The sequence below is a fragment of the Pistacia vera genome, unplaced genomic scaffold, assembly GCF_008641045.1.
Source record: "Pistacia vera cultivar Batoury unplaced genomic scaffold, PisVer_v2 Contig124, whole genome shotgun sequence".
Lineage (NCBI taxonomy): Eukaryota > Viridiplantae > Streptophyta > Magnoliopsida > Sapindales > Anacardiaceae > Pistacia > Pistacia vera.
Window position 1 is genome coordinate 34448 of NW_022195293.1, and position 21354 is coordinate 55801.

Here is a 21354-nt window from a genome sequence, read left to right on the forward strand (position 1 = left end):
TAATTTTTTAGAACCGAAACCAAACCCTAATGGGGCCAGTTCCAGTTCCTACCTGGAACCGGTGGGTGGGTACCCATGGTTTCGATTCTATCTTTTACCTATGCTCACCCCCAACTGTTATGGTGAATAAATGTGGTTGGATTCCCTCGTTCCTTAAGCTAGCTTTTGGGAATGAGTTATACTCAAACCTGTATACTAAACAATTTATTTGTGTTATTTAATATTAAATGACAAAAAAAAATCATTTTTTGCTTAATAAAAAGTATAAACTTTTGATATTTTAACTTTGTTATCTTAGTATAAATCCGAATTTGGAAAAATACTGATGACCTGAAAAAGTTGATGTTGATGTATAGCATGAAAGAGACAAGCTCATGCTATTGAAACAAAGAAGAACTACATTTTCCTCCCTTTACTTTCGGTTTATTTTTAAAGATCCCCACTTCAATTGCTACAATTTGAAAAATACCTATGTAAAATTCAACTCATTTCCCGTAATTTTAGCCTAAACACGTCGTAATTTAAACAAATAATAAGAAATACGAGAAATGAATTTGAGATGGGTTTTTAATGATTTAAAAACAAATAAACTCTTATTTTTCTCCGAGAAATAAAGGTATTAAGGAGGAGTTTCACTAAATAAAAGAGCAAGTTAGTAAAAAAACCTATTGCGCACTAGTGTTATTTGTGTAATGCATTTCTCATTATTTTGATTTCCATTGTTTCAACATAATTTTTAAGGTAATCAACTGAGTCAAATGAGCAAATTATTAGTCTTTCAAACTAGTGTCCTTAAAAAATGAACACAAACTATAGGGACCGAAAAGAATTCTCACCTTGACACATTAAATATTGAATATTCGACAGTTGACAAAGAAGAAATTTATAAGAATTGTGATCAACCAGGAAGAGTTCAGCCGCGGGCCAAGTCATCCAGCGGGTCAATAATTCAATCTACAAGACTACGACCTTTTCCTTTGTCAATTCATGGTTAAATTTATAGCTATAAATACAGCCATGGCGCTCTCTTATTTTCATTCTCATTCTTCAGAAACTCAAACAAAAGAAACAAAACCAGATAGCAACCCAGAAATACAGCTTAATAGCTTATATTGTCAATACCATTCATGGCCTCTTTACAAGTTTTAAATCCACTGTTTTCTTGTTCTTCTTCAAATAGAATTAATGCCGCAATATCTGTCCCAAAACTTCCCAGAATCCGTTTCTCACCTCTGAAAAAACCAAGTAGAGACTTGGTTGAGGAGCTGAAGGTGAGAGATAATGGATACACAAACTCAGTGCTAGTAGAAAAGTTTGTTCCTAGCACAAAATTTCAAGAAGATAACAATGTTGACGACTCTACTAATTCTATGGTGACAGCCCAACTTTACGCCGTGTTGGAGGCTGTTGCTGATAGAATTGAGATGCACTATAACATTGGCCAGCAACGTGACAACTGGAACACGCTTCTCTTGAACTCCATCAACATGATTACCCTCACTGCTGCCACCATGGCTGGTGTTGCGGCAACTGGTGGCGCAGGTGTTTCGCTTCTGGCATTGAAGTTATCTTCTACGCTCTTGTTCTCTGCAGCCACAGGGATGATGGTTATGGTGAACAAGATCCAGCCCTCGCAACTTGCCGAAGAGCAACGTAACGCAACAAGATTGTTCAAGCAGCTCCAGAGTGAAATACAAACAGTTTTTGCTCTAAGGTTGCCCAATAAAGAAGATGTGAAAGATGCAATGGAGAAAGTGTTGGCGCTTGACCAAGCATACCCACTTCCCTTGTTAGGTAAAATGATTGAGAAGTTCCCTAAAACATTTGAGCCTGCTGTGTGGCGGTCGTCAAACCATTCCCAGGCAAACAACAAAAAAGCATTTAAAAGCGAGCAAAGTAGCTCGAAGATGGAGAAAAATGGATGGAGTGAAGATCTGGAAGAGGAAATGAGAGAGATTATTGAAGTGTTAAAGAGAAAAGATACAGAAGATTACATGAGACTAGGCAACCTGGCGTTGAAGATAAACAAGATTCTAGCCATCTCAGGGCCATTACTCACCGGCATTGCAGCTGTCGGGTCGGCTTTCGTGGGGTCTCCTCACGGGTCATGGGCTGCTGTCGTTGCGGTGGCTGCAGGCGCATTAGCTACCACAGTTAACACATTGGAGCATGGTGGACAAGTCGGTATGGTGTTGGAGATGTACAGATACTGCGCTGGCTCCTTCACACTTCTGGAGGAATCAATTGAAGCAAATCTCAATGAAAGTGAAGTAGAGAAGAGAGTAAACGGAGAGATGTTTGTACAAAACGTAGCTTTGAAGTTGGGAAGAAGCATATCACAGCTGAGAGATCTTGCCGAAAACTCAATTTATTCTCGCAGTAATGGAGCCGAGATTGACGAATTTGCAAGCAAACTTTTCTGATTTTACCGGATGTGGATGTATTCCTTGACCATACGTATTCTTTAATTTGTTCTGTACATGGATAACCAAATTCTTTGTATAATTATGTAAAGAGAATTGACTTAATGAATTTTTCGTTCTTCTTACAATTAAAGGAATAGTTTTTTTTTTTTTTACATTTTCTAGTATTTAAAAAAATATTTATTTTAAAACATTTTTGGATAATTTTAATTTGATTTAACTACAACCAATTGTTTTGCATATTTAATAATTCTTTATAAAGTACCGAGGATGCATATTTTAATTTAATCATATATTCTTGATAAAGAATTGAGGAGGCAAATATACTATAATGTTTTGAGAGTATATTTGATAAATATAAATAAAAATAAGAACAGAAATCTGACATTTTATGATACATATCTGCTCGGTTTCAGTACAACACAAAGTCATCATTTTCTTTGGTTTGCATAGTATTTAAAGTCGTTCTTGTTAAGGTTGTATCCGTAGATGATTGGTAAAAAGAAATAATCTTCTCCTTTATAATAATAAAAAATGGAAAGTGTTAAATTGAAACATAGAAATGTTGGGCCAATCATTGAAGATAAAAGGACATGAATCCATACAAAGTTTTATCATTAAAACACTCCGACGGCATGAAAAGTTCTTAATGTTAATTGAGTCGTAACTTTAGTGTTTATCTCGCATCGTTATTACCCTCTATATAAATTATGTTGTTGTTTTGACTCAACTCCCAATATTGAGTTCTTTTTTATTTTTATTTTTATTTTTTATGTTTAGAGGTGTTCGGGCCAGTTTACGCACATTTCAATTAATTCTTTGGAACTATAGAACTAATGGCTAGATAAGAACTCCAATAATTACCCCTTTTAGCGATCGAGAAAGAACTCGAACTCATTACCTCTTGAGTAATATACTCAAGAGTTTTCATCAAACTACTCAATCACCTGGAGATAGTTTATTGAGTTTTTGTTATATCTTTAGAAAATAACTCAATCGCTGACTTACAGAGCAACTGAGTTATTGATTCCTATTAATGCTTAGACCAATAAATTTACACTGGTGTAGTCTACGTACATTGTAGATGTCAACTATTTTCGAGTTAGACTTAGACCATAAATTTATTGATTCCTATTAATGCTACTCAATCATCATCTTATTTATTTGTTGAATGGCAAGTCACCTTATGGCATTAATTTAATCATATTATTCCAAATAAAGTCTTTTAGGCTGTCAATATTTTCAATATTGACCTTTTCTCTTTTACCATATCAACAACACAAGTCGTTGTCTATTCATTCATTAAAACTTTTACCATATCACTTCAATCCCATTTTCTAAGATCAAGAAATCAAAAATCTCTTCATTATATATATATTGTAAACTAGAAGATGAATGAAAGTATGGAACAAGTTGTACGCGTTACATAATTATACAGTAATGAGTTTTCATTATGCTTCATATATTGGTGCTTGTATTATACTAAATACATATTCTCACAAGCTTTTGAATTGTCTAAGTTTGAAAATAGATTCATCAGATGAGGTCGTAGTTGAGACTGTCTGGTTCAAAAAACATGGAGTTGAATGAGAAATCAAGCCCTAAATTAACTAGTTGAACCATCCATATATGCAAACAAAGCAGCAGAGATAACAAGTTAGAAACGGGATTGGTTGCAAGGATTTGATGACCGAAGAATGTCGATTAAACCTTGTATTTTTTAATTACCAACCACATTAATGGACCTTCTTATAAGTTAAAAGACTGAGAGTCTGAGTTTTTAATTTCACATTTTACTCGTTTGTGCCAGCTAGAATGATAATCAGATTCATTATCCTTCCCATATGTATGTATAACTTTCACCACCATGTTCTGTTAACGTGTTATTTACTTATTTATTACAAGTTTAACTGAATATAATTAGTAAAATCTCAAAGGAAAATGGATGAACCAAAGATACAGAGCTAACTCATAATACTCAACCTTTTCTAAACCCTTTGAATGAAGCATACCCCAAAAGATCTGATAGCCTGATCCTAAAATTTGGAGGAAACCCACCCATGGATAGTCCAATTTGGGCAGCAATAAAGGCGAATTAAGGGGATTGGCATGACTTTAACCCTCAGTCTCACGTTTGATTCTCCACTAGGTGCAAAGATAATATATTTGATCATGATTTACTTTGGGGGCTGTGATTGTGGGTTGAGAAATAATCGAAATGTGCGTAAGTTAGTCCGAACATCTCAGTTAACAAAAATATGTATACAAAGTTTTCTTATTAGATGGAAGCAACTAATTAATAAAGGATATAAGGATTTTACAAAACATAAATAATTGTGTATTCAATGGAATTCCTAATTTAAACATGGAGAGTGTATTTTAAAACAAAATATGTCACTTGGATAGTAAAAAGTTTGGGATGATTAAACTTAGATACTGAAATATTGAGTTCAAGTACTCTTGCATACGTAGGAGATAATCTTGACTTGAGGGGGGACGAAAATTACAAAGAGAAAAAGTCAGCTTAGGCCAAGTCACATTCCAAAACGCACCCAGTCCAGTCAGCCGACGACCTCTTCTATATATCTTTGATCAGTTATAGTTCGTTAGTATAAATACTGGCAGATACCATACACAAACACAATAACAATCACAAACAAAGATAATCAAATATCAGATACCATTCATGGCTTCTTTACAAGTTTCAGATAGCCTTTTTTATTCATCTTCGTGTCGCTCTTCAAATAGAATAAATGCTGCTATATCTGTCCCCANTAATAAAAAGTGTAAAATTTTGATTTTTTAACTTTGTATCTTAGTATAAATCCGAATTTCGAAAAATGCTGATGTGGTACCTGAAAATGTTGATGTTGATGTATAGCATGAAAGAGACAAGCTCATGCGATTGAAACAAAGAAGAAGTACATTTTCCTCCCTTTAGTTTCGGTTTATTTTTAAAGACCCCCATTTCAATTGCTACCATTTGAAAAATACCTATGAAAATTCAACTCATTAACCGTGATTTCAGTCTAAACACGTTTTAATAAATTAAAACATAATAATAAGAAATATTAGAATTTGAATTAAGAGATGGATTTTTTTTAATGATTTTAAAACAAATAAACTCTTATAATTCTTCTAGAAATAAAGGTATTAATGAGGAGTTTCACTAAAATAAAAGAGCAAGTTAGTAAATGAACTTGTTGATGCAGACATTTGCACTAATCAGAGGTACGTGATAGACAGCGTTAAAATCACGTAGGATGTGTGCGTTATCTCGATGGATCAGTCATGAAACAATATGATGATGAATATGCTAGAATCAACACAAAACACAAAGAACTTTTTAAAGTGTTCAGCTACTCGTAATGTAGGGCCTATGTCTATTATTATGTTATTGAACGTATTGAAATAGTGTTGTGTTTTATAAGGAATTTTTAGTTTGCTTTCTGTGACTTATTTTCCATCCCTAAAATAGATTACAACTAAGTTTATATAGTGCCACATATATGGTCAAGTTAAAAATAAACTCAAATTTGATTAAACGAGGAGTTGCGTGATCTTCTACCTTGATTATGAGATCTATTTTGCAAAATATATGCATGCCAAATGGGGATTTTATCTGCTCTGAATTTCCCTCACAACAAACCCTATTGCACACTAGTGTTATTTTTATAATGCATTTCTCATTATTTTTGTTTTCGCTGTATCAACATAATTTTTAAATTAATCAACTGAGTCAAATGACCAAAATATTAGTATCTCAAACAAGTGTCCTTAAAAAATAAACATAAACTATAGGGAACGAAAATGAATCCTCACTTTGAAACATTAAATATTGAATATTCTGAAAGTTGACAAAGATGTCAAAAGAAATTTATAAGAATTTTGATCGACAAGGAAGAGTTCAGCCGTGGGCCAAGTCATCCAGCAGGTCAAATAATTCACTCTACGACCTTTTCTTTTATCAATTCATGGTTAAATTCATAGCTATAAATACATCCATGGCCTCTCTTATTTTCATTCTCATTCTTCCACAAACTCAAACAAAAGAAACAAAAACAAATAGCAACCCAGAAATATAGCTGATATTATAAATACCATTCATGGCCTCTTTACAAGTTTTAAATCCACTGTTTTCTTGTTCTTTTTCAAATAGAATTAATGCTGCTATATCTGTCCCAAAACTTCCCAGAATCCGTTTCTCACCTCTGAAAAAACCAAGTAGAGACTTGGTTGAGGAGCGGAAGGTGAGAGATAATGGATACTTAAACTCAGTGCTAGTAGAAAAGTTTGTTCCTAGCACAAAATTTCAAGAAGAAAACAATGTTGACGACTCTACTAATTCTATGCTGACAGCCCAACTTTACGCCTCATTGGAGGCTGTTGCTGATAGAGTTGAGATGCACTATAACATCGGCCAGCAACGTGACAACTGGAACACGCTTCTCTTGAACTCCATCAACATGATTACCCTCACTGCTGCCACCATGGCTGGTGTTGCGGCAACTGGTGGCGCAGGTGTTTCGCTTCTGGCATTGAAGTTATCTTCTACACTCTTGTTCTCTGCAGCCACAGGGATGATGGTTATCGTGAACAAGATCCAGCCCTCGCAACTTGCCGAAGAGCAACGTAACGCAACAAGATTGTTCAAGCAGCTCCAGAGAGAAATGCAAACAGTTTTTGCTCAAAGGGTGCCCAATAAAGAAGATGTGAAAGATGCAATGGAGAAAGTGTTGGCGCTTGACCAAGCATACCCACTTCCCTTGTTAGGTAAAATGATTGAGAAGTTCCCTAAAACATTTGAGCCTGCTGTGTGGTGGCCATCAAATCACTCCCAGGCAAACAACTAAAAAGCGTATAAAAGAGAGCAAAGTAGCTCGAAGATGGAGAAAAATGGATGGAATGAAGATCTTGAACAGGAAATGAGAGAGATTATTGAAGTGTTGAAGAGAAAAGATACAGAAGATTACATGAGACTAGGCAACCTGGCGTTGAAGATAAACAAGATTCTAGCCATCTCAGGGCCATTACTCACCGGCATTGCAGCTGTCGAGTCAGCTTTCGTGGGGTCTTCTCACGGGTCATGGGCTGCTGCCGTTGCGGTGGCTGCAGGCGCATTAGCTACCACAGTTAACACATTGGAGCATGGTGGACAAGTCGGTATGGTGTTGGAGATGTACAGATACTGCGCTGGCTCCTTCACACTTCTGGAGGAATCAATTGAAACAACTATAAATGAAAAAGAAGTAGAGAAGAGAGTAAACGGAGAGATGTTTGTACAAAACGTAGCTTTGAAGTTGGGAAGAAGCATGTCACAGCTGAGAGATCTTGCCGAAAACTCAATTTATTCTCGCAGTAATGGAGCCGAGATTGACGAATTTGCAAGCAAACTTTTCTGATTTTACCGGATGTAGATTTATTCCTTGACTATACGTATTCTTTAATTGGTTCTGTACATGGATAACCAAATTCTTTGTATAATTATGTAAAGAGAATTGACTTAAATGAATTTTTCGTTCTTTTTACAATTAAAGGAATAGTTTTTTTTTTTACATTTTCTAGTATTTAAAAAAATATTTATTTTAAAAACATTTTTGGATTATTTTAATTTGATTTAACCACAACCAGTTGTTTTGCATATTTAATAATTCTTTATGAAGTACCGAGGATGCATATTTTAATTTAATCATATATTGTTAATAAAGAATTGAGGAGGCAAATATACTATAATGTTTTGAGAGTATATTTGATAAATATAAATAAAAATAAGAACACAAATCTGACATGTTATGATACATATCCGCTAGGTTTCAGTACAACACAAAGTCATCATTCTCTTTGGTTTGTGCAGTATTTAAAGAACCTAAAGGAGCAAGGGTTATATATACCATAGAACGTCGTTCTTGCTAAGGTTGTATGTCTTTTTTTTAACCTACTCAAGTCTAAACGTGTGATTGGATCCATAGATGATTGGTTAAAAAAAAAAAAAAAAAATCTTCTCCTTTAAGAATAATAAAAAATGGAAAGTGTTAAATTGAAACATGAAATGTTGGGCCAATCGTTGAAGATAAAAGGACACCGAATCCATATGAAGTTTTATCATCAAAATACTCCGACGGTATGAAAAGTTCTTAATGTTTGTTGAGTCGCAATTTTAGTGTTTATCTTGCATCCTTTTTACCCTCAATATAAATTATATTGTTGTTTTTAGAGTTGGTGAACTCTATTCAATGTTAGACACTCATTTTTAAAGTGCAATGGAATATTTTACTAAGTTGATTAATGGTTATCAAGTTAAGCATGAATCAACAACCACAAGTGGTATAGATAAATAACACAAGCATATACATGGTTTGGCTAAAACCATTCTTAGCCTACATCCGTGGGACCTCGTCTAGATCGAAGCTAATCCACTATGACAACAAATATTACGAGATATCACTCAGAGTTGATTTTAGTTACAACAAAGAGAACTCTCTATTCTACGTTACATTAAACACCACCCTCTGAATCTCTAATGCTTCGTCGCTTCTAGGATCACTCCACACCAGGAACATTCCCGAATAATGCTTGAGCTCCACCCAAGCTTCACTTCCGAAGAACACCTCTAGCTTCCACGGCTTGAACTCCTTTCAAGCTCTTAGCGTAGGAACCAAGTTCCAGCAACAACAAACAATAAACAAAGATCAACAAAATGATTTAAGCATTAAACCATACATGGAACCTATCAAGGAATAGACTCTCTGAAAATTTCAGAGCACAAACAAAATAATATCCAGGTTTGAAGATGCAAGGAAGAAGAAGATGGGTTTAAAAAATCCTTACTTGACCAATCTCTTTAAGATAAGTGGCAGAGAATCTCTTTCATCTTTTGTTGGGACCATAAACAAAAGCTCACCAACTTTGCAGGACCACAAGAGGAGAGACAGACACTTATAAAAAGAAAACTCACATAAAACCATGAAAGAGATAAAACTTGAAAGGCAAGATAATAGAAGAAAGACGCCACATGTGTAAAAAGAATTAGAGTACAAACAAATACAATATCAAAGGTTGGCTTTACAAATGAGCAAGAATGATAAAGACCAATTTCGTGCTCCCTAATTCTCACCAAATCAGCAAACAAGGACTGACATATGTTGGTCTAAAAATGAAAAAGATTTCATCTATCTTTTGGGACCACAATCAAAAAGGGAAAAAGTCTAATTTTCCTTGGACCACTAAAGGATATTTGGACACTTGTAAGTGGTCCAAATGACAGCATAAAAGATGCAAAGAAAATATCTTAACTGTTAAGTAAAAAACGCAATTTGTGCAAAGTGAGTCAAACATGCGATTTTAGCATAGAAGAAGAGTGGGCGCACACACGAAGTAAAATGCGAGATGAAATGCAACATGCATATGTCTGACTTTAGTGTGCACACAGATAACATAAGTTTGAAAAAAATATTCAATAGTTGTTTTAAATCAACTCCCAATATTGAAATTTTTTTTTTTTTTTTTTTTTTTTTTTATGTCGGCCAGCTTACGCACTTCTTGATTAATCTTGGACTCTAGAACTACTGACCATGTAAAAACTCTAATAACTATCCCTATTAGCAATCGAGAAGGGACCAAACTCAGGATCTCTTGAGTAATATACTCAAGAGTTCCATCAAACTACTCAACCAACCAAAATATAGTTTATGGCGTTTGTTACATCTTTGGAAAATAACTCAGTCGTGCAGCAAATGATTTATTGTTCCTATTAATGCTTAGACCAATAAATTTAACTGCTTTAGTCTATTTCGAGTTAGACTTAGACCAATAAATTTATTGATTCCTGTTAATGATACTCATCATCATCTTATTATTTGTGAATGGCAAGTCACCAATGGATTAGTAACTCATCTTATTCCAATAAAAGTCTTTTGGGTTGTCAATATTTTCAATATTGACCTTTTCTCTTTTACCATATCAACAACACAAGTCGTTGTCTATTCATTCATCAAAACTTTTACCATATCACTTCAATCCCATTTTCTAAGACCAAGAAATCAAAAATCTCTTCATTATATTGTAAACTAGAAGACGAATGAAAGTATGGAACAAGCTGTACGCGTAACATAATTATACAGTAATGAATTTTTCATTATGCTTCATATGTTGGAGGTTAATTATTTCTTGCTTGTATTATATTAAATAAATATTCTCACAAGCTTTTGAATTGTCTAAGTTTCAAACTAGATTCATCAGATGAGGTCGTAGTTGAGACTGTGTGGTTCAAAAAACATGGAGTTGAATGAGAAGTCAAGCCCTAAATTAACTAGTTGAACCATCCATATACGCAAACAAATGTAGCAGCAGAGATAACAAGTTAGAAACGGGATTGGTTGCAAGGATTTGATGATCGAAGAATGTCGAATTTAAACCTTGTATTTGTTAATTACCAACCACATTAATGGACCTTCTTATAAGTTAAAAGACTGAGAGTCTGAGTTTTTCATTTCACATTTTACTCGTTTGTGCCAGCTAGAATGATAATCAGATTCATTATCCTTCCCATATGTATGTATAACTTTCACCAACATGTTCTGTTAACGTGTTATTTACTTATTTATTACAAGTTTAACTAAATATAATCAGTAAAATCTCAAAGAAAAATGGATGAACCAAAGATGCAGAGCTAACTCATAATACTCAACCTTTTCTAAACCCTTTGAATAAAGCACACTCCAAAAGATCTGATACCCTGATCCAAAAATTTGGAGGAAACCCACCCATGGCTAGCTCAGCGGGCAGCAGTAAGGGCAAATTAAGGGGATTGTATATGGCTTCAACCCCAATCCCACGTTTGATTTTCCACTAGGTGTAAAAATAGTACATTTGCACATGATTTACTTAAGGGACCGTGATGGTGGTTTGAAAAATAGTCGAAATGTGTATAAGCTGGCCCAAACATCTCAGTTAACAAAAATATATATACAAAAATTTTCTTATTAGATTAAAGCAACTAATTAATAATAGGATATAAGGATTTTACGAAACATAAATAATTGTGTATTCGATGGAATTCCTAATTTAAACATGGAGAGTCATGTTTTAAAACGAAATATGTCACTTGGATAGTAAAAAGTTTGGGATGATTAAACTTAGACACTGAAATATTGAGTTCAAGTACTCTTGCGTACGTAGGAGATAATCTTGACTTGAGGGGGGGACGAAAATTACAAAGAGAAAAGGTCAGCTTAGGCCAAGTCACATTCCAAAACGCACCCAGTCCAGTCAGCCGACGACCTCTTCTATATATCTTTGATCAGTTATAGTTCGTTAGTATAAATACTGGCAGATACCATACACAAACACAATAACAATCACAAACAAAGATAATCAAATATCAGATACCATTCATGGCTTCTTTACAAGTTTCAGATAGCCTTTTTTATTCATCTTCGTGTCGCTCTTCAAATAGAATAAATGCTGCTATATCTGTCCCAAAACTCCCAAGAATCAGTTTGTCTGCTCCAAAAAAACCGAGTATAGACTTGGTTGAGCAACTGAGGATGAGAGCTAATAAAAACACAAGCTCAATCCCAGTAGAAAAGATAGTCCCTAGCACAGCAATACAAGAAAACAATGCTGACGACTCTACTAATTCAATGGTGACAGCCCAACTTTACGCTATCTTAGATTCTGTTGCTGATAGAGTTGAGATGCACAACAACCTGGGCCAGCAACGTGACAACTGGAACACCCTTCTGTTGAACTCTATCAACATTATTTCTCTCACTGCTACCACCATGGCTGGTGTTGCTGCAACTGGTGGCGCAGGCGTTTCATCACTTTTGGCTTTGAAGTTATCATCAACTCTCTTGTTCTCTGCAGCCGCTGGGATGATGGTTATGGTGAACAAGATTCAGCCCTCACAACTTGCAGAAGAGCAACGTAACGCAACAAGAATGTTCAAGCAGCTCCAGAGAGAAATACAAACCGTCCTTGCTCTAAGGGTTCCCAGTGAAGCCGATGTGAAAGAAGCAATGGAGAAAGTGTTAGCGCTTGACCAAGCATACCCACTTCCCTTGCTAGGTAAAATGATAGAAAAGTTCCCTAAAACATTTGAGCCTGCTGTGTGGTGGCCATCAAATCACTCCCAGGCAAACAACAAAAACGCATATGAAAGAGAGCAAAGTAGCATGAATACGGAGAAAAATGGATGGAGTGAAGATCTGGAAGTGGAAATGAGAGAGATTATTGGAGTATTAAAGACAAAAGATACAGAAGATTACATGAGACTAGGCAACTTGGTGTTGAAGATAAACAAGATTCTAGCCATCTCAGGGCCATTACTCACCGGCATTGCAGCTGTTGGATCGGCTTTCGTGGGGTCTCCTCACGGGTCAGGGGCTGCTGTCGTTGCGATGGCTGCAGGCGCATTAGCTACCACAGTTAACACATTGGAGCATGGTGTACAAGTCGGTATGTTGTTGGAGATGTACAGATACTGCGCTGGCTCCTTCAAACTTCTGGAGGAATCAATTGACGCAACTCTCAATGAAAGTGAAGTGGAGAAGAGAGAAAATGGGGAGATGTTTGAACAGAAAGTAGCTTTACAGTTGGGAAGAAGCACTTCTCAACTGAGAGATCTTTCCGAAAAATCAATTTACTCTCGCATAGATGGAGCCGAACTAGAGGAGTTTGCAAGCAAACTTTTCTGATCGGAGATAATTTACAGTCTTTGATTCTCGTGATAACAAATATATATCCAGTGTGTAATCATGAATAGAGAAGATATTAATAGCCTCTAATTTAATAAATTATTTTTTTAATTTCATACAAAAGAAATTATTTCATTCCATTTTGAGATATATAAAACATACTCCTTAATTATTGATTCTATTAATGATCATATGTTCATGTTGTCCTCGTAAACAAACAAGTTAATTTTTTGCTATTAACGACAACTAAGTCATCTTAGTGTTCAGACCAGCTTGAGCACACATTGACTAATATTTCAAGATCCTGAAATTAACAATCGGAGATACTTTTTGATAGTCATTCTTATTAACAACTGAGGTGACTCGAACTTAATATCTCTTATATAACACACTCAAGAGTCTTTGTCTGACCACTTAAGGGTGGTTTTATCATTTCAATATTGCCACTTTCAAATTTCAAATAGTAGTTTAATTTTATGTATATAAATATATTGTCAGTCTCAACTACAGACCTTGTTAATTGACGATTATAATTTATCTTTGGTTAACATAATGGATAAAAGTTTTAACTTCATGTATTATATCAAAATTTACCCCCAAAAAATATAAATATATATATTATTATTTAATATTTATTTTAGTCACATTTTTTAGGTTAAAGACTGAATTTAAGGGCTTAGAGAAAACATAGAGAAAAGTGTTATGAACCGTAATTCTCTCCTTCTTCAGAAAGAAAGCAATCTTATTACTACTTCGGCTTGAAAGAGTTTTGGCTCTGAACCGTCAGGCTGTATGGTTTGGGAAGGTACAACTTTCGGTTGCTGAGTAATAGTTTTCTTAAGAGAAGGAAAATCTGTATCAGAAGAGGAGTTTTGCCCCTATGGTTGATTTTATAAAATATTTTCTATATATAAATATTTTTGTGTATATAAATATGAGTTGAATTGTCTAGGTTTCAAACTAGTGGGCCGAGGCTCTGTAGACAAAATAGTTGAATGGTTAATAAACTTGTAAAACCTGAAGAAGTCAAAAGGCGACTCAACGGCTATGATTATCCCAAAAATTTGGCCTTTTTGACTAACAACAAAATCGACCCCTTATTACGTCAAACTTCTATCTGCATATTTATTTATGCTCATTTTTTTGGTTTTCTTTAAACCACGAATCAAAGGGCTTTGCCAAGATTCTAGTTAGCTTTACCCAGTAAAAATCAGATATTTGACCAGCTGAATTTTTGTAATAGCCGTCAAAAGTTAAGACATATTCCAGTTAATCGAGCTCGCTGCATGTCTGCCTGCTGCTAGACTTTTATTTATTTAATCACTTTATAGAAACATTCAACTCAATTTTATGTTTTAGAAACTTGACTCTTCAAAAACCTCTGAAGTGTATTTATGTTTTTATTCAGTTTTAGTTCAAGTAAAGTAACCAATATAAAGTAAAACGTGTTTGATATTTTAATGTGCATTAAATTAAATGAATAATTAAGTTGCTAACAGTCATAGTTGTATACCACTAAACCAATAATTAAATTATTTGCTCTTTCCATAAATCAATATAGGGGAGGATCTTAATTCATGATTTCACATTAATTATTTAAATGATATATTATAAAGTAAGTCGCCGATAGAAAAGAGTCTTCCTTGTGTCACAACATTATTTCGCAACGTTGTGACAAGAACAAGTGTGGAGAGCGTAGGGGTTTTACGAAGCATTCACATGGGGTATGAAAAATGAGACGTAAGGTGTGTCTCCTCCTTACTATTAGATATAAAGGACATTTATGTAATTTATAGCTAATTACTATTTAGTTAGTTTTAGAGAAGTTGAGTTAGTTAACTCATATTCAGCTCAATTAGTTAATGAGATATAGTGTTGTATATAAAGAAACAGTGATGTATTAGTAAAGTATGATTGCATTTTCCCAAAATTCAGTTCGATACACTCCTATTTGCTTTATTAACATGGTATTAGAGCATTGGAGATTCAACCTTAATCTAGGAAATTGGTCAATTTGAATCAATCCTCTGTACTTCAGCTAAGCTCATTCAAGCTTAAATATTTGATTTCTTCATTTCATTCCTTGAATTTCTAGTTTGAAATCTTGGATTTTAGGTATTGTTCTAGCTCGAAATCTTGAATCAAGTTTGATTCAACCTGAAGTCTTTGCTGATTTCTACTTGAATTTGAACTTGGAACAATCAATTTGGTATTGGTTAATCGATATGGCAACACTGATAGAAGAAGTAACTGCTCAGACGATTGACTCCAACTCACCCTTGTATGTTCATCCATCGGATACACCAGACTGTGTTCATCCATTGGAGGCATGACAATCTCTCTTTGTGCCAAAAGAAAACTCAGATTTGTTAATGGTACTTGCAAAAAATCGACTATGCATCCTAGCTTGGTTCCGCAATGGGAGAGATGCAACTCATTAGTACTTGCATGGATCTTTAATTCAGTTTCAAAGGAGATCTTTAATGGTATAATATACTCCACAAGTGCGACACAAGTTTGGCAAGATTTGAAGGAGCAGTACAACAAAGTGAATGGGACTAGAGTTTTTGGATTACATCGGGAAATTTCTAACCTAACTCAAGGATCTAATACAGTAGCTAACTAGTATAGCAAGCTCATGTCATTATGGGATGAATTGGATTCCTTGGTCAGCTTCCCTGCATCTAATAGAGTCTCAACAAAGGCATATCTGGAGCACTTAAATCAGCAGAAGCCACTGTACGTAGTTTTAATAGGATTAAATGAGTCTTATTCAATAGTTTGAAGCCAAATCTTGCTGATAAACCTTTTACTAAGTGTCAAACATGCTTATTCAATGTTCAATCAAGATAAACCTAGGGGATGGTGCATGACTTCAACCCTCAGTCCCACATTTGATTCCCCACTAGATGCAAAGATAGTACATTTACTCATGATTAACCTAGGGGACTGCGATGGTGGGTTGAAGAATAGTCCAAATATGCGTAAGCTGACGCGAACACCTTAGTTAACAAAAATATATATATATAAATTTTTCTTATTAGATGGAAGCAACTAATTAATAATAGGGTACAAGGATTTTACAAAACGTAAACAATGGAATTCCTAATTTAAACATGGAGAGTCGTATTTTAAAACGAAATATGCCAAAAAGTTTGGGATGATTAAACTTAGATACTGAAATATTGAGTTCAAGTACTCTTGCGTATGTAGAAGATAATCTTGACTTGAGGGGCGGATGAAAATTGCAAAGAGAAAAAGTCAGCTTATGCCAAGTCACATTCCAAAACGCACCCAGTCTAGTCAGCCGACGACCTCTTCTATAAATCTTTAATCAGTTATAGTTTGTTAGTATAAATACTAGCAAATACCATACACAAACACAATAACAATCACAAACAAAGATAATCAAATATCAGATACCATTCTGTTGATATAAGAGGATGAAAGTGCAAAGTTGCTAAGTGTTTGGAGGCCTTTGATAATAGGCCAAAGTGGTGTCGTTTTAAGTAAAAGTTTCAGCTTACTTTACTTTTTACTTTGTATCAGCGTTTGTATAAAATGTACAATGGCTCTTCCTCATTTGTATCGAAAACTCAGATAATTGAATGCCAAAACATTGTTCTCTCAAATTTGTTTTTCAGTTCCTCTGTATAATTCTCATGGTATCAGAGCCAAGACTCGCGTCAATGGCTAAGGATTCCTCTTCTTCTCACAAGCTTAAAAGCAATCAAGAAATGTTGCAAGATTCTTCAAATAGATCTACTTAAGCTCTCAATTCGAGTTTGCAAGTTATAAAACCTAAGCTGACAAGAAATAATTACCGATTTTGGAGCTCCCAAGTGTTATCTGCTGTTGGTTCTCATGAATTGGAAGATCATCTCTTAGGTAGAGCTCATTGCCCCTCACCAGTTCTAATCGATGAATCTGAGGTTAGTGAACAACTTAATCCAGCTTATGTTTTGTGGAAAAGAGTTGATAAATGCTTAGTTAGCTGGCTACTTGCATCAATATCGGAAAGCATGTTCTGTGTTGTTTCAAAATGTAGATTAGCCACTGAAATTTGGTTAGCCTTAGAAAATGAATTTGTAACAGATTCCGAGGCTCGAGCTCTTCATCTTAAAAAATTACTTCAGATAACTCAAAAAGGTAGTCTTAATATTAGTGATTATGTTAAAAAGATGAAAGAGATTTTTGAAAGTTTAGCAGCAAGTGGAATGGTTGTATCTGATGAGGACTTGCTTTAATACATATTAGATGGGTTAGGACCTGAGTATGATGCTACTGTAATGACCCTCACTTCCAGATTAGAGTCTAAAGTTGATAATGTTACACTTCAAGAGGCAGAATTTTTACTTTAGAAATATGAGCTGAGATTAGAAAAATTTAACTCAGTTGATCTCTATAATAGATCTGTTAATGCAGCCTTAGCCAGTCATTCTAATGTACCTGGTTTTTCCGGAGCAAAAGAGCAGACTAGTTACAACAAAGCTACAAATGTTGAGCACATTGTACCATCCCTAATGTCTTTGGGAAATCCTCATAGTTCACAGACCTATATCCCTCCACCAGCCTTCACATCCTCTCAGCCTCAAACTTTTATACCTTTTGTTGGTAATGGACTGAATCAAAACTAGACTGGACCTTTTGTTTATGGAAGAGGCAGGGGCTATGGTAGTGGAAGAAACAGACTCATTTGTCAGGTCTCTAATAAGGCTGGACACTCTGTTGTTCAGTGTTACCATCGTTTTAATGCAGCTTACAGCAGAATTTCACAGCAGCAGCACCCTGTTCATGTGTCTCAACAGCAGCACCCTGGTTTTACTCATCAAGGCTACCAAAGTGTGTTACCTCCATATAATCAGAGCTCAACTTATCCTCAGCATGCTCAGAATCCTCAGCATGTTCAGAACAATGTTTTCTCTGCTGCTAATCAACTGCATAATGACCACTCACCACCAGTCCCAAACAGTGGTTCAGTACACTTCAATCCTTCTTCCACCGTTGGACAGTCAAGCAATTCATTTGCTCCAAGCAATACGTTTGCTCCTACTTCAGGTGTTGGCTGTTTTGGAGTACCTAGTCAGCAGAACTCTGGTTATAGTCAAGCCCATTTTGTTTCTACTGGACAAGGGAATGGAATTCATACTAATAATGGTGGAAATTGTGGACAATCTGGGAATCATTGCTGTCAACCTTCTCATGTGTTTGATAGTACTACAGTCTTCTCTTCCACTGATCCAGCATGGTATATGGACTCTGGAGCAACCGATTATCTGACCTTTGATCTTGGACAGTTACAAATCAGTAAGACTTATGTAGGTGATGCTCAACTTCAAGCAGGCAGTGGTGAGCACCTTTCTATCTCTCATACAGGTCATTCTATCTTACCTAGTTCATTGCATTCCAAATGTTTACATCTTAGGAATATACTTTGTGTGCCAAACATTACAAAAAATTTGCTTAGCATCTCTAGGTTTACCAAAGACAATAATGTTATTGTTGAGTTTGATGCAAATTGTTGTGTTGTTAAGGACAAATCCACAAAGGCAATGTTACTGCAAGGGGGCCTTAAGGGAGGTCTTTACCAGCTGAATATTCCACCTGCCTTGTTTCCTTCTGCTGTTTCAACTTCCACAGCTTCACACGTATCACCTACCTATAGTTCATCATCTAATAAAGCAACTCCTTCTATCCAATTCTCAGGAGACGTACTGTTTAGTCAGTGCCATAGGCCTAGTACTCAAAATAGGTTAGTTGTATCTACTGATGATACTCTCCATTGTAATCAGTCTCAAATGCAAGCTACTAATAACTGTTCATCCTCATCTTGTAAAGAAATTTGCAATGTTTTTAGTACTAATAAAATTGATCATTCTTGTGATTCACAAACTATTTCAGTTTCTGATTTTAATCTTGCTGTTGATATGTCTGCTTCTAACATGCACAATTCTGATCAACCTCAATCTACTTGTGAAACTATTTTGGATAAGCCTGAAGCACAAACTGTTAGTGATGCATTTTTATGTTCTAAGTCTACATTGTCTCATGATGTTCAAAATAAACTAAGTTTGCCCGAAAATGTGCAATTACCTACTTTGCATGCATCCAATGTTTCCCATATTAATCTGCATTAGAGTCAACCCAATCTTCACTGCCTTGCTGTTAATAAACATTTTCCTTCTCATATGGTTTGGCATAGAAGATTGGGATATCCCAACTCTACTGTTTTTCGAAAAATCATGAGCAGTTTTTTAGGTTCTCAATCACAAGTTTCCCAATTCCAAAAATCTGAAAATTTCTTTTGTGATGCATGTCAATTAGGTAAACTGCATCAGAATCCCTTTCCTGCCTCCTAGTCACGTACTCTTGAACTGCTTGCTTTAATTCATAGTGATGTTTGGGGTCCTACCCCTGCTGTGTCTATTGAAGGTTTCCGGTATTATGTTTAGTTTTTAGATGATTTCAGTAGGTTTACATGGGTTTTTCCTTTAAAAACAAAAGCTGAAGTTAAGTCTGTGTTTATTAAATTTCATCACCTCGCAGAGAGGCAATTTAATACTAAACTAAAGTATCTTCAATATGATCAAGAAGGAGAGTATAAAACTCTTATTCCTTATCTAAATTACTTAGGCATTCAATTTAGACATTCATGTGCTTACACTCACCAACAAAATGGGCGTAGTGAACGCAAATATAGATATATTGTAGAAACTGGTTTAACATTACTTGCACATGCATATATTGCCCTGCATTATTGGTGGTTAGCGTTTGAGACTGCTACATTCTTAATTAATAGAATGCCTACTGATGTCCTAAACAGTGATACTCCTTATCTCAAATTGTTTCACAAACAGCCTATTTATGAGAGTCTTAAAGTGTTTGGGTGTACTTGTTTTCCTTACCTTCGTCACTTTAACAGTCATAAGTTTAGTTTTCATTCTTCCAAGTGTGTTTTTATAGGATATAGTTTAGTTCATAACAAGTGTTTAAGAGAAGATAGGAAAATTTGATGTATCTCAAATTGTTTCACAAACTCAGTCAACACTTGCAAGCCCCAACAAATCTGCAGTGGTAGGCCTGCAAGAGGATCCTTAGATACATCAAAGCTACTCTTTAGTTTGGGTTACATTTTAAGCTAGTAGTATCATTAAATATTGAGTGTTATGATGATGCCGATTGGGGAAGTAGTCTTGATGATCGACGGTCTACAAGTGGGTGTTGTGTTTTCTTAGGTCCAAATCTCATTCAATGGAGTTCTCGCAAGCAAAAAGTTGTAGCATTGTCCTCAACTGAGGCTGAATACAGAGCACTTGCTCAAACTGCCACTGAGGTAGCCTGGTTACAAAATATATTCTCTGAATTGGGCCTAACTTTTCCTACAACTCCAGTGGTATGGTGTGATAATGTGAGTACTGGAGCGCTTGCTTCTAATCCAGTTTTCCATGCACGGACCAAACATATTGAACTGGATACACACTACATTCATGAACAAGTTTTAACTAAGAAACTGGTGGTTCAATATGTGCCGTCAAAACTTCAAATTGCTGATCTCCTAACGAAACCCCTCTCAGCTACTCAATATAGTGAGCTCGGACAAAAAATGACAGTTCTTAATGGTGCCAGTCTGAGTTCTGGTTATTGATTATGCAGTAATTTGATGGTGCAGTTTTGAGTTCTGGTTACTGATTCTACAATAACTTTCTACAGCAACTGGTGTTTTTTTTTTTTTTTATATACTGAAACTACTGGCTGATTTTTTATTTTTTTTGTCAATGTTAATGAGTGTTGATGAAGCGAAGGTTGATGAAGCTTTTTTTTTTTTGGCTGGTGAAGTTCTTATGGTTGACAATGAATATTGGTGGAGTTACTTATAACTCACTTTGGCACTAAAGAATTAGAGTTGTGCTGCTGTGTTGAGAGCTTGGCAGTGCAGGATCAGAATGTGTTATGAATTTGGAAAACTGATATTTTAGAAGTTATGCTGCTGTGTTAAGAGTTTGGCAGTGCAGGATCAGAATGTGTTATGAATTTGGCAAGCTGATATTTTAGAAGTTATGCTGCTGTGTTGAGAGTTTGGCAGTGTAGGATCAGAATGTGTTGTGATTTTGGCAAACTGATATTTTAGAAGTTATGCTGCTGTATTGAGAGTTTGGCAGTGTAGGATCAAAATGTGTTACGAATTTGGCAACTTGATATTTTAGAAGTTATGCTGCTGTGTTGAGAGTTTGGCA

At 35.3% G+C, this 21354-nt stretch overlaps 2 protein-coding genes and 1 pseudogene across 2 annotated transcripts; all 3 read left to right on the forward strand.

Moving 5' to 3' along the window:
* The first annotated feature begins 1057 nt into the window (after positions 1–1057).
* Positions 1058–2426, forward strand: LOC116118445 (probable F-box protein At4g22030). The gene has a single exon (XM_031404441.1). It carries the CDS (start codon positions 1128–1130, stop codon positions 2421–2423), a length of 1296 nt encoding a protein of 431 aa, XP_031260301.1. The 5' UTR covers positions 1058–1127; the 3' UTR covers positions 2424–2426.
* Positions 2427–6529: 4103 nt separating this feature from the next.
* LOC116117816 lies at positions 6530–7905 on the forward strand (annotated as a pseudogene).
* Positions 7906–11792: 3887 nt separating this feature from the next.
* On the forward strand, positions 11793–13120 carry LOC116118154 (probable F-box protein At4g22030). Its single transcript, XM_031404125.1, has one exon. It carries the CDS (start codon positions 11816–11818, stop codon positions 13118–13120), a length of 1305 nt encoding a protein of 434 aa, XP_031259985.1. The 5' UTR covers positions 11793–11815.
* The last annotated feature ends 8234 nt before the right edge of the window (positions 13121–21354 follow it).

Coding starts and splice junctions, on each gene's coding strand:
- LOC116118445 (XM_031404441.1), top strand. CDS start 1,128: ATGGCCTCTTTACAAGTTTTAAATCCACTGTTTTCTTGTTCTTCTTCA.
- LOC116118154 (XM_031404125.1), top strand. CDS start 11,816: ATGGCTTCTTTACAAGTTTCAGATAGCCTTTTTTATTCATCTTCGTGT.